At 25.8% G+C, this 14,792-nt stretch overlaps 1 protein-coding gene across 1 annotated transcript; it reads right to left on the minus strand.

The window, feature by feature from the left end:
- Window positions 1-632: 632 nt before the first annotated feature.
- Window positions 633-14,437, minus strand: LOC123271196. The gene is made up of 8 exons (XM_044737445.1): window positions 13,556-14,437; window positions 13,415-13,494; window positions 10,778-11,012; window positions 6,863-6,980; window positions 5,062-5,209; window positions 4,825-4,987; window positions 3,387-4,656; window positions 633-1,007 (listed from the first exon to the last, which is right to left on the minus strand). The coding sequence occupies exons 1-8, from the start codon at window positions 13,958-13,960 to the stop codon at window positions 976-978; spliced, it is 2,451 nt and encodes an 816-aa protein (XP_044593380.1). The 5' UTR covers window positions 13,961-14,437; the 3' UTR covers window positions 633-975.
- Between the last annotated feature and the right edge of the window lie 355 nt (window positions 14,438-14,792).

Below are 14,792 nucleotides of genomic sequence, written 5' to 3' on the forward strand. Positions count from 1 at the left end.
GCTAATAATTACATGACTAGAGCCTGATTATCTAATTTTTTTCTAGATTCAAATGTCATAGGTTTATTTTTTTAATCTCAATTTAATTCAATAATTATTAATATATCGATATCACAAATATTTATCTTAATCTTTACAATTTTACGGATAATAAAAATACTTTATGAAGCAGAAGAACATATCGTTACGTTTATATAATAAATAATGACCACATTCTATAATCTAAAAACAAATTCCTTGGCTTTTTATTAATTAATTTTTTTTTAAATTTATCTTTATTGCATTATCGTTATTTTAGATAATATTTATTAATCCGAAAAATATTTATATAAGTAATAGATTTATTAACATTACTTATTAAAATTTTAAAAGCAAACTTTAATAAAAAATTTATGTAAAAATAAATTTAATCATCAATTTTTATATTAAAAAATTTAAATATATTTTTTACTCTTTAATATTTTTTTTACATAAAAAAAAATTATTTTATAGTTATGTAGTCATTATAATTTACGCACATAAAATGTAAACAACAATTTATTAAATTCAATATTGAATAAATAAATTAACAATTAGAGGCTTTGAAAAAAGCCTTTCAACTTTTCATTTAATTAATCATTTTTTTTTTTTTCAACAAAGTTGAATTATTCAACACGTACAATTATCTTTCTTTTACCTTGCAAAAATTCGATTGAAATAAAAAATAATCAACCGAGTAAAGACTATTAAGCTAGACGCTAATTAAGCGTTTTGGCTCTGGTATTAATTCATCTTATAATGCTGCTAATCACATTGACAACCGGATGATAATACTATCTGTTAATGACTAATGATTATGATCATGATGATTGATGATGTAATAGAAATTTCAGATGCAAAGGCAATAGCTGTTATTTAGATGCGATTAATCCGTCTTCTTCTTTAATGTGATCAGCAGCGATTAAATTTCATGCTACCTTTTTCTTCGTTGGTTTTTTACTTCGTGGTAAAGTTGCAAAACTTGTTATCTAAAAAATTAAAAAAAAAAACAATCCATTATTATTTATATAAATTAATTTTAAAGAAAATTGCTTGTTTATTATATTTTATAAGCAACACAAATTATGGTAATTATTTACAAGTGGGGTCAAATCTATTTTTTAATTTTTTTTTATTCTGATTTTTTTTTACGGCGGATTTATGATCAAAAATATGGTGAAAAAAAAAATAAAGATTTTGATAGCTTTTTTTCCTTTAAAATTTGGAAAAAATTTTGGCTCATGTTTTTGGATAAAATTTCTATTTTATCTTTTTTTGATATTTTTTTTTTTGAAAAGTACATAAAAAAATGAATTAAAAAAAAAAAAAATTGAATATCATAATTTTCTACACGGAAAAAAGTAAACTGTAATAAATAATAGTCGAATTATAATTAGTAATGATCAACTGGAAAAAATTACCATTTCAAACAGTAAAATCGGGATTTTAACAATCACTTTATAATATTTATCATTTAAATGCTACAATTTATCATTTACATGAAAGAAAATACTATTTCAAACAGTAATATTCGCTATAAGAAAGTCCAAAATGTTAAAGTATAATAATTAAGAATTTTGACTTTGATATCGACGTTCTAATTAGCAAATTGTCTAACTCCATTTTAAAAAATCTTCCATTTGTACAAAAAAGAAAAATTTGTTCAAAATTTATTATCACTGTAAAAAACAATTTAATGTCTAATAGAAACATAATATTTTGGTTTGGATCATTCAAATAATTTATAATTATACTATTGCTACATCAAAATGTTAAAAAATCACCTTCTAAAAAATAAGAAGTCAGACCAATTGCTAATTAGACCGTCGATATTTATCATTTTGTTCCTAAAAAATGATCGCATGATATGTAAAAAATATAAAATAAAGTTATTAAATTTTCTATAAAAGCAACGTCAATATTTACAAAGTACAAATGGTAAATTTTAAACGCAACGCTAAAAATCAAACTATAATTATTGATTTGCTTGAACTGGTAAAATATATATTTTAAAAGTAGAATTTTTACTGTTTCAAATGGTAAATTCTCCGAGTGTGAGACCTTCCCCTTCTTCTTATAGTATAGACTGTATATTGAAACAGCAATTTTTACTGTTTGAAACTGTAATTTTTTAAGATGAGAGAGTCGTTATTTATTATAGTGACAATTATAGAAACTACTAATCACATTTTTGATATTAAATAATAAATTGTGGTTTTTACATTTTCTACATTAAGTTTTGTAATATTTACATTTTTGCCACCCCGATGTCCGCTATACTATTTGAAACTATAAAAATTAACCGGAATCTCTGAATTTTTCAGTTTACTTTTTTTCCGTGTAAAAAACTTATACATTTTTTTGAAAATTTGTTAAAATTGTGGTAATTAATTTTTTTTTAATGTTTTTTTTTATATATTTTAAAAAAAAAAATCTAAAAATTTTCAAAAAAAAATTTTGTTGAAAAAAATGAAAATTAAAATGCACAGTAAAAAATTTTGCGTCAAAAAATTGATGTGTTCAAAATTTTTTTATTAAATATTTAACACTTTTTTCTGTTGATTTAACAGAATAAATGTTAAATTTACACATAAAAGTGTTAAATGTTTAACATAAAAACTTTTAACACAAAATTTTTTACTGTGTGGTAAACTCCACTTGTAAATAATTACCCAAATTATTCTCAATAGCAAAGACTTTCTACTTTGATTGCAATTAGAACGTCTTTGTCTATTGCACACTTAAAACAGACATTGTTAACGCAAAACAAGCATAATTAAATGAATTAATTAATGAGAAATAATAATAATGAATTAGTGCAACACATAATATGTTGTGGTTCACTCTCACTCTCAACAAAGACTCAAACAAACCAAATAATTATTAATTTTCCCATCATTTCTTCATTATTTTCTTTAAAAAACTTTATTTATCTTTATCAACATGATTTGGATTATTAATCAATTTACTTTGATCACATTGGTCAAGACTGTCAGTACGAAAATCAATGTAGGTATCAGAAGTGATACTCTGGTCGCCAATAGCAGTTTTAAATAAAATATCTTCAACATCTGAATTATTATTATCAGTATTATTCGTACTGTCTTGATTATCATTGCTATTATTAGCTGCATAATCTTGTGAGCTAACACTGGGCGAACGTGATCTCGAAGATTCAGATCTTGAATTAACTCCGCTTTTATCCTTATTGCCAAATAAATTGCGTGGAATTGCTAAAAATCTCGACAAACTTTTCTTTTTTTTATTATTTTTAGAGACAGATGGAGATGAATGACGATGAGAAGTAGTAGGATGAGTAAAAAATACATTTTTTGTGTTATTAACATTGGTGAAGGTCTTTACTGTACCAGTTTTAATAACGAGTGTTGCTTTTAATGCTTGTTCGACATCCGTTTCTTCTTCAGGATCATTATCTGAATTTAATTGACTTTTTGAGCAAGGGACTCTCGGTGCAGGTTTTTTGTTGTATTTACCAGCACGATCGCAATCAGAACTGCTTCGCGACACACTTGGTGATGACAGAAGACTGCTTTTTGAATTACTTTTAACTTCCAAGTGCGTTGAATCTCTTCCTTCATTCGGAGGTGGGTGAACAATACTTGTCACCGCTTCATGAGCAGTATTTAGCAGTCTTTTTAATTCTTTAAATTTTTCCTGGCATATTTCGTCTGTTATTTTTGTAATGTCGACGTTTGAAATCGAGGAACAAGGTAATTTTTCTTCAGTAGTTACCTTTAGAATTTCATGTGAACTAGATAATTTTCTCACTTCTTTAGGAATAGATAATCCTGATAAATTATCTGAAGAAAACTTCTTTAATTCTTCAGAAGTAGCAGAATTTATCAAGTCATTTTTTTCAATTAATTTTGTCAGATTTTTTGGATCTTCTTTTAAATCTGCACTGGATAATTTTTTTATTTTATCTTCAGTAAGTGCATTAAATCCGTCTAAATTAATTACTTCAGCAGATTTTGTTGCAATTGATTTAGACAAATTTTCAGAAGTTGTAGAATTTATCAAGTCATTTTTTTCAATTAATTTTGGATCTTCTCTTGAATCTGCACTGGATAATTTTTTTATTTTATCATCAGTAAGTGAATTAGAAGCGTTTAAATTAATTACTTCAGCAGATTTTGTTGTAATTAATTTTGACAAATTTTCTTCAGAACTAATTTTGGGATTTTTATCTAGATTATTTAATTTTTCAGATTCTGCTGAAGGTTTTGATAAATTAGAATTTTTTTTTATTTCTTCCTTATTTTGATCATCTTCAGTAAAATTTTCAGTGATAGAAAGCTTTTCAATATCTTTAACACTGTGAGAATCAATGCTCAGGTCTTTAAATTCTCTATCAGTCTTTTTATAATCACACTCGACCTCATTAATTTGAAGTCCATTAGCATTATCATTAGCATTAGAGTCTTGTATTGATCCAGAGAAATTTTTTAAAAATAAATCACCAGAGTTCCTTGAAATTTCATCAAGACCCGGATAATTTAAAGGTGCATTACCGTGCATTTGTGACAAATACAGCATAAGTTGTAGACTTTGGTGAGCGGTAATTACAGACAAAGCTGGTAATTGAGGATCCACTAACTCACACGTGTCTTCTTCATCCTTTGAATACGAGAAATTGACCATTAATCGGCCAGTAATCCATAAAAGTTTAAAAAAAAAAATCATCCGGACAATTATTTTTTTTTACATTTTATACAGTAGTTTTTATAAAAATTTGTAATTTTGTATTTTTATGATACTTGGACGTGGGTTTAATTGATTACGAACCTCGGGTAATTTTTTAGCAGTAGATCGAGGCTTTGAAGACCTCGTTCTTGCTCCAACACTCGATGTCCTTAAAAGCGTTTCCGTGTGTGGCGTCATGCGGTGAGTTTGAACAGCTTCTCCACTGCTGTAACCGCTGGATATGTCGTCTGATGACCGTATATTACTACAAGAGATTAATAATTAATTTCCCATGTAAAAAAACAAATAATAATAAAATAAAAATAAGAGCATACATACTTTAAACTACTTATCGGTTCTCTAGGCCTAGGTTGTCTTACATCAACGTCTACTTCAGAAAAAAACATATCTACGCGATTACAGCTTGATTGTGTTCTACGTGGGCTGTATCCTCTGCGTCCTGGATTTTCTCTTCGACGAGGTTCTTCTATTATTTTAATAATAATTTAATTTATTAGTTTTTTATTTATGAGCTTGCATCTAAAAAACTGGTAATAATTAAGAAATTACGTTGTATTTTGTATACTAATGATATTTTTAACGATATAAGCTCATCCTGGAGTTACATTTATCGAGACCTTTTATTTGAGTACCCACACGAACTTTTTATATATTTTATATATTTCACAAATATGAGAAATATCATATATATAAAATATATGAAAAAAATCGTGTGCCTACTCGAATGAAAAGTCTCGATGAGCGTAACATCAGGATGAGCTTATATCTAAAAAAAAGTCAATAATAAAGAAATGACGTTGTATTTTGTCTACTAATGATACTTCGAACGATATAAGCTCATCTTGATGTTACGCTCATCGAGACCTTCCATTTGAATACACACATCAATTTTTCATATAGTTTATATATTTATATATATGAAACATGAAAAATATATAAAAATACATGTGGGTATTCAAATGAAAGGTCTCGATGAGTGTAATATCGGGATGAGCTTATATCTTAAACAATGTCAATAATTAAGAAATGACATTGTATTTTGTCGACTAATGATATTTTCAACGATATAAGCTCATCTTAATGTTATACTCATCGAGAGCTTTCATTTGAATACCTACACGAATTTTTTCTATATATTTTATACATGAGATATTTCTCATATTTGTGAAATATATAAAATATACAAAAAATTCTTGTAGATATTCAAATGAAAGCTCTCGATGACCGTAACATCAGGATGAGCTTATATCTAAAAAAAAAGTCAATAATAAAGAAATGACGTTGTATTTTGTCTACTAATGATATTTCGAACGATATAAGCTCATCTTGATATTACGCTCATCGAGACCTTCCATTTGAATACACACATCAATTTTTCATATATTTTATATATTTATATATATGAAACATGAAAAATATATAAAAATACATGTTGGTATTCAAATGAAAGGTCTCGATGAGTGTAACATCGGGATGAGCTTATATCTTAAACAATGTCAATAATTAAGAAATGACATTGTATTTTGTCTACTAATGATATTTCGAACGAAATAAGCTCATCCTGGAGTTATACTCATCGAGACCTTTCATTTGAATAGCCACTCGATTTTTTTTATATATTTTATATATTTCAAAAATATGAGAAATATCATATATATAAAATATATGAAAAAATCGTGTTTGTACTCAAATGAAAGGTCTCGATGAGCGTAACATCAAGAAGAGCTTATATCTTAATCAATGTCAAAAATAAAGAAATGACCTAATATTTTGTCCACTGATGATATTTTTAACGATATAAGCTCATCCCGTAGTTACACTCATTGAGACCTTTCATTTGAATACCCACACGAATTTTTTATATATTTTACAAATATGAAAAGTATCATTTATATATAATTTTTTATCAAAAAGCTTATGCGACCTTTTCATTGTTGTCGTTTTTGGTTGCCATGGTAACCACTTTAGCAATGGTTTATTATTAATGAATAAAATTTGTAAAAATATTGATAAATTAAATTATCGATAATAAACATGTTGGCAAAAGCTTGCTCGATTTTCTAGTAATATTAAATAAAAATTATTCAATTATTTACATAATGTAATAATTTAATTATACCTATCATATCTGTCTCGTCGTGCATCATTGATGTATTTCTATTTTCATCCTCTTTCTCGCCTGTCAGGTCACTCAGACTGTAGCTCTTTTTTAGCTGCTGCACTAACCCACCTCCACCCTGTAAATTTCAAGAATGCAAGAGAGAATTTACGTGGTATAAATAATTTTGTTCATTTACAAAATAAAAAAAAATAATTAAAAAAAAAAAGCTACAGTTTTGCAAATAAAATTATAATAAAAAAAAAGTATGATTCTTACCAAAAATAAATGAAAATATTAATAAATTATCAGCCATCACCGTGATAATTTTCGGTAAATTATTTTAAGGTTTAATTTTATCCAAAGTCCATTACTTTAATATTCTATTAATATAATCATTAATCATCACTACTGTTATGCAGCCACTGAGTTCATTATATTTGCATCGTAATCATATATCCAGCGTCGTCTAAAGCTTTTTCTTCATTAATTTTGATAATTAGTGCTTAATATTTTAGCATAATATTAATTAATATATTAATATAGTATTAAAATTTAATAATTTATTCATTATGATAAATTAAAATAGCTTAAAGCATGATTAAGTAAAACATAGTCTTGTGATGTTAAAAAACGTATTTATTTATTTATAGATTATAAGAAAATTATGATACGAGGATCTTTGGATTCAGTTAAATATATATATAAAAAAAAATTACTTATTATTTAGTAACAATCCTCTGTCACTTTTCTCTTGCATGTTATCCACAAAAAACAAACATAATATGTAAATAGAGGTAACAAAAAAAATATTATACTAATGATTATGTTGATTAATTATTCTTATTGATTATCACTGAAGGAAATTGAAATTTTTTTTTCTGATCATTTTTGTTAGTAAAAAATTATCTAATTTTTATTAAGAAAAGAAAATTTGGTAATTATTTACAAGTGGGATCTACTATTTTAATTTTCATTTTTTTGAAAGAAATTTTTTTTTGAAAATTTTGATATTTTTTTTTAAATACATAAAAAAATAAATTAAAAAAAAAATTGATTACCACAATTTTAACAAATTTTATAAATTGTCGAAAAAATTTATAAATTTTTTAGAAAATTGTGACACAACTTTTTTTTTTAATTGTTTGTTTTTTTATGTACTTTTCAAAAAGAATTATATCAAAAAAAGACAAAAAAGCAATTTCATCCAAAAACATAAGAGCCAAAATTTTTTCCAACTTTTGAAGGCAAAAAAGCCATCGAAATCTTTATTTTTTTTTCACGATATTTTTATCGTAAATCCGCTGTAAAAACAAGCAGAATAAAAAAAAATAGAAAATAGTAATTCTTCATCTAAATATGGCCAAAAATAGGGTGGGCTCCTCTTAATAATTAAAGAATGACTTTGTATTTTGTCTACTAATGATATTTTGAATTATATAAGCTCATCTTGAAGTTACACTCATCGAGACCTTTCATTTGAGTACCCACATCAATTTTTCATATATTTATATATTTCATAAATATGAGAAATATCATATATATAAAATATATTAAAAAAATCATGTTTGTACTCAAATGAAAGGTTTCGATGAGTGTAACTCCAGGATGAGCTTATATCTTAAAAAATGTCAATAGCTAAGAAATCTCGTTGTATTTTGTCCACTGATGATATTTTTAACGATATAAGCTCGTTCTGGAGTTACACTCATCGAGACCTTTCATTTGAGTACTCACATCAATTTTTCATATATTTATATATTTCATAAATATGAGAAATATCATATATATAAAATATATTAAAAAAATCATGTTTGTACTCAAATGAAAGCTCTCGATGAGCGTAACATCAGAATGAGCTTATATCTTAAATAATGTCAACAGTTAAGAAATCCCGTTGTATTTTGTCCACTGATGATATTTTTAACGACATAAGCTCATCCTGGAGTTACACTCATCGAGACCTTTCATTAGAATACTCACACGATTTTTTTCATATATTTGATATATTTTATAAATAAGAGAAATATCATATATATAAAATATATGAAAAAAATCGTGTGCATACTCAAATGAAAGGTCTCGATGAACGTAACATTAGGATGAGCTTATATCTAAAAAAAATGTCAATGGTTAAAAAATGACATGATCATAATGTTTATTATACGGCCATAAAATAATAAACACCCCAAAAATAGGGTAGGCTTCATTTGTAAGTAATTACCAAAAAAATTGATTACTTGTTAAATTTTAATGTAAAAAAATCAATTTCCTGTTTTTTTATTATATAAATGTATTTATCACATTGAGTTATCATAAAACGTGGTATTTCTATCCGTTGGCTTGTGATACGTTACACAATTTTGTTACAAATTCATTTATATTATATGTAATTATTTATAAACTATCAGTTATAAATATTTAAATTAACACATGACTTAATTATCTAAGACAGTCACTAAATTGAAACATAAAGAAAGAATTACAATTTTGTTTTTTTTTTTAATTTTCTTTTCAGTCTTATTATACACTCACAATGATTCATAGAATTTTTCGAAGGATTTTTTATCAATTTTCTATAATAATAATAATAATAATAATAATAACTATTAATTAGCAACTAACTATCTTGCTTATCAGTATGATACATGGCGGAATTTCATTTAACAATATAAAAATGTTTGTTGCTAATTAAATTATTTGCTACTTGGCATTAAAGCACATGATACGTTCAACAATTAAGGCAATCGCGGTGGGTGATTATATTGTTGAAAAATAACATACAATTTTAATTAATTATCTAAATGTTTCTTTTACATATGCTCTGAGTAAAAAAAACTAATAATTTTTTTGAAAATACAATTAAACAAAATTTTATCTAATAAAACTTTCAAACATTTTTTGTAATAAATTTTCTTTAAAAAAAATTCTCAATATTTTTTAAATTAAAATTTAAAGCATGAATTTTAAAGAGAATTTAATTTTTTACAAAAAAAGTCTTAAGTTATTTTTTTAAAATCAACAGTTTGAATAAAAATATTTTTTTAAGCCAAAAAAAAAAAAAATATTTTAATTGCTACAAAAAAAAAAAAAAAAAAAATTCAGGAGATCTCATATTTTATTTATTTAAATAAAAAAAATTAGTAACTACAAATCGGCGTCGTCGCTGTATTCATCATATTTACGTAGTGGGCTAGAATTGGTTTGGTTGGCTGTATTTTTTTTACGTCTAGTTGTCCTGCGTAATTTTTTTGGTGATTTTACAGCTGGTATCTTAAAATCATCAACTGAGGATGAAGTTTCATCAATAACAAAGTGTGATAAACTGCTCTCGTCATCGCTAACAATTTCAACTTTAATATCCGGTGTTTGTGATTCAAAATCAACAGTCGTATTTAAATTTCCCTGGTGATGCGACTGCTTTTGATGATGATGTGGACTTGATCTCTGGGGTGACAATGAATTATCCAAGCTGTTTTTCCGGCTGTCCTTCTCTTTCAGCGGTGATTTGTTGCTGGTTAAGCTAGAAATCGGCGAGTCGGTTTGATCGTTAGGTTCGTCTTGATGAACAGAACTCGGAATGACACTTGGAAAGTTCTTGATTTTTTGTTTTTTTTTTTATTTTATTTTATTTTTTATTTTAAAGCGATCGTTGGTGATGTTAGTTGATGTTGATTAATCATTGGATTTATATTTTTTTTTATTATTTTTTTACCAGATGATTAGTGCGTGATCGTGAAGTTTTCAACGATGGATAAAAAAAAAATGAAATAAAATTAAAAAAAAAAATGAAAATTGTTAGATGGATAAATAAAAGCGTAAGTGCATACTAATTTATTTAATTAATTACGTAAAAAAAATAAAATTAATAATTTTTTTTTAGTCGGGGAAAAAATAACTGAAGTATAAAATCAAAGAAGAAATATTTTAACTCACTTTAATTGCCGTTTGCATGAGTACTGTGGTGGCGTAATTGACACCCTTAGTACCAAGATGAAGCACCGCCGTGTAGCCTTGTTCGGTGGCACGTGCCAAAGCGTCATCGATCTCAGCTTCACGGCGTATGAGTGCGGGATGCACGAAACGCCGATATAGGATACTTGAACCCTTGGTTGCGGGACTCAATAACCAGATCACCAGAATTATTTTGATCTCGTAATAGAACGGGAACCTATTCAAATACAAAATATTCTTCAATAATTTCTTTTAATCCAGAGCTTAAAAAATATACGCGTGTTTTAATTTTTGTTTTTCGGGTCATGGCCTAGTTTTGTACATCAAGTTGTCAAGTTTAGTTTTTGATATTTAGAATCGACAAAATTTTAAAAAAGTCAATTAGATTTTTTTTTCTAAGTTAATTAAAAACTAGCAACCTTGCTGTCACTATGTGACTGCCGTGATTTGTGAAGTATAAATAAATAAAATTTTGATTTATTAAATTAATGATTTTTATTAAATTGCACTGTACTTTCTTAAATATTGAAGTTTTTAGAGATATAAGCTCATCCCGATGTTACACTTATCAAGAGCTTTCATTCGACTACCCACGTGCATTTTCATATATTTTTCATGTATACATATATATAATATATATAAATATATGAAAAATTGATGTGGGTACTCAAATGAAAGGTCTTGATGAGTGTAATGTCAATATGAGTTTATATTTTTAAAAATGACAACAGTTGACAAGATACAAGATCATTCTTTAATTATTGACATTTTTTAAGATATAAGCTCATCCCGATATTACACTCATCGAGAGCTTTCATTTGAGTACTCACATTCATTTTTATATATTTTTCATATATTTTATTTATATAAATATATAAAATATATGAAAAATTGATGTGGGTACTTAAATGAAAGGTCTTCATGAGTGTAATGTCAAGATGAGCTTATATCTTTAAAAATGTCAATAGTTGACAAGATACAAGGTCATTTCTTAATTATTGACATTTTTTAAAATGTAAGCTCATTTCAAGGTTACACTCATCAAGAGCTTTCATTTGAGTACCCACATGCATTTTTATATATTTTTCATATATACATATATATAATGTATATAAATATATGAAAAAATGATGTGGGTACTTAAATGAAAGGTCTTGATGGGTGTAACATCGGGATGAGCTTATATCTTTAAAAATATCAATAGTTCACAAGATACAAGTTCATTTCTTAATTATGTATTTAGAAATAGAGCATTTTCAAATGCAGCCTAAATACTTATCATAATAAATTGACTATCGGTGAGAATGCTCTGAAACCTTGAAAAGGCACAAATTCAAATCGACTTTTGCAATGACACTGAATTTCATTTAAAAAAAACCGATTCTATCATATGACTATCCTGGCCATAAAATTTTGTTTATTCTCTTAATAATATAGATGAAAAATAATTATGAAAATTTTCAATAAAAATAATTTTTTTTTTGATACGGAAAATTTTTTCGATAAAAAAATTTTGAAAAAAAATCTTCAAGTAGAATTTCAAAAAAACTTTAAATGTTAATTTTTTCTCAAATTTATTCTTATGTAAATTCTACTCATTTTTTTTTTTTTATCAAAAAAAAACTATTTTAAAATAAACAATGAAATTATTGAAACTATAAATCAACCTCAACTCTTATCTCTGTAATCTATTAAATACATAAAAAAATATATGAATGAATAAATGATACTTGAATCAATACCTAATTCAATAATGGAGCATTAACCTCCTGAGTAAATTTACACTAGTTATCAGATTAGTAACTCAAACATTATTGTCTTCCTCCTTTTTTACTTACACTCTCTTACTCATTAGTATTTATACTGTCACTAAAAATCATAATATATTTTACAATACTGAAAATAGTAGCTGATATTTTTTTTAAGTTTAAAGTAATAAACAAATAAATATACGGAAAAAAAAATGCGGTAAGGGCATAATATTAAAGTTAGCCGACGTTTTTAATTTTTGATTTTTTTTCAATAATTAAATTAAAACAAAAAAAACATTTTTTAAAAAGTGCACTTATAGTTCTTCAAGTTTTTTACAAATGCATTTCTTTTTCATTTTTTTATAATAATTTTTTCAATAAAAAAAAATTCTAAAAATTTTTAAATGTTGGGTAATTTAATTTTCATGGCAAGAGCAACTACATTTGGAGTACCATTTACTACAGAATAAAGTATATATTTACTATAGTTTGTTTTAGAGTGATTACCACGTGTAGTAAATTCAACTCCAAGTATAATTATCCTAAACGCACGTGTTTTTCCGTGCAACTATTAAAAAAAAAATGATGCGATGTTTTTAAAACTCTTTATGAAAAGTAAATGACTATTTAATAAAAATAAAAAAAATTATTATAATTAAGTTAGCCGACATTTAAAAATTTTTATAATTTTTATTGAAAAAATTATAACAAAAAAATAAAAAAAAAATTTAATTTCTTGAAAAACTGAAAGTGCAATTTTTAAAAAAGATCTTATTTTAATTTAATCATTAAAAAAAATTAAAAACGTCGGCTAATTTTAGTATTATAAAAAAATCAGATGGTTAATTTAAATATAAAAATATTTTACCAAAAACTGAAGAACACATCAGTGAATGTTTCAGCGCACGTGAACAAGGCAAAAACAATCCAGTACATCATCCATTTTACCTGTAATTAGAAAAAAAAAATAAATAGTAAAATAAAAATAAATAAAAAAAAATAAACTTACATATTCTTTGACGTTCTTCGTCCGCACCGCTTTGTAAGAAGCATAAGCTGGATAAAGTGTGCCGAAGAGTAATCTAAAAATCGGATAGATGATAAAATATGTAACAGTTTTAGGCATAATAATGACCATCATAATAATCAAAAAGCCCAAATTGCCCACTGTCAATTTAATTGGTAAATTTTCAATGGAGTATCGTGCCCATGCCATTGATTTACTCGCAAGTAAGCGCGTTATACTTATATGCATGATGTTCGGAGGTAAAGAATTAACAGACGATGAATTATCTATTTCTGAATTATCGTAGTCATAACGATCGACTTCAGAAACGTCAATAATCGATCTGCAATCGTTTTTAGCACTGGTTGATGTATAAGTTGTTTTGGTTATTATTTTTTCGTTCCCCATTTTTATGGTTATCTGTTTAAATATCACCTCAATAATATTGTCTCAATCAATTTAATATATTTTGTACATAGACAAAATATATAATGACTGTCGCTTGTCTTTTATAGGCTAGAGTATTTATAATTTTGTTATTAATCATGTAATTACAATGTTTAAAATATCTGTGCGATATATATATATGTGTTAAAGTTTAAATATTTGGCTTTTACTTTCGACTTAGTTGGCGTGGTACTACTTTTGGCTTTTAAAGATTTTGCTTTGTCCCAGTCACGGTTGCTTCCAGTTCACAACTAGTCTTGCTGGCAGAGTCGTCAAGAAACTAAACTACTGCACGTGCTATTTTAGCAGCGATGACCCCTTCCGGGGTACTTATGTATACACAAATGCCGCTCCCTCACGCACTATTTAAAATACATGCTGTAATTTAATAGATTAAACACACTGTTTTTTTAATATTTTATTTAATTTTTATTACTTTTTAGTTCAGAAGAAAAAAGGAAAATTTATAAAATTTTTTGTTAGTTTATTTTAAGATAAAAATAATTAAAAGTCGTTCAAGTGAGAACTACGCAGCTAACAAAACTCTAAGACTGAAAGACATCAACTGGGATGTTCATACATTTATTTTAAATATAAATGTATATGTAGGTTATACATTAGAGTTACAGGTAATTTGATGATTATTGTCAATGTCGGGTGTTATATTACGCAATTTTATCTGCAGACGTATGTCATGAACAAAAGTCATTATTGTATTTTTTTTTTTTAATATACGGACAAATGGATAATTGTATATGAATAATTGTAACAATTGCAGGTACTTATTATCAGT

This window comes from Cotesia glomerata, linkage group LG9 (genome assembly GCF_020080835.1).
Source record: "Cotesia glomerata isolate CgM1 linkage group LG9, MPM_Cglom_v2.3, whole genome shotgun sequence".
Lineage (NCBI taxonomy): Eukaryota > Metazoa > Arthropoda > Insecta > Hymenoptera > Braconidae > Cotesia > Cotesia glomerata.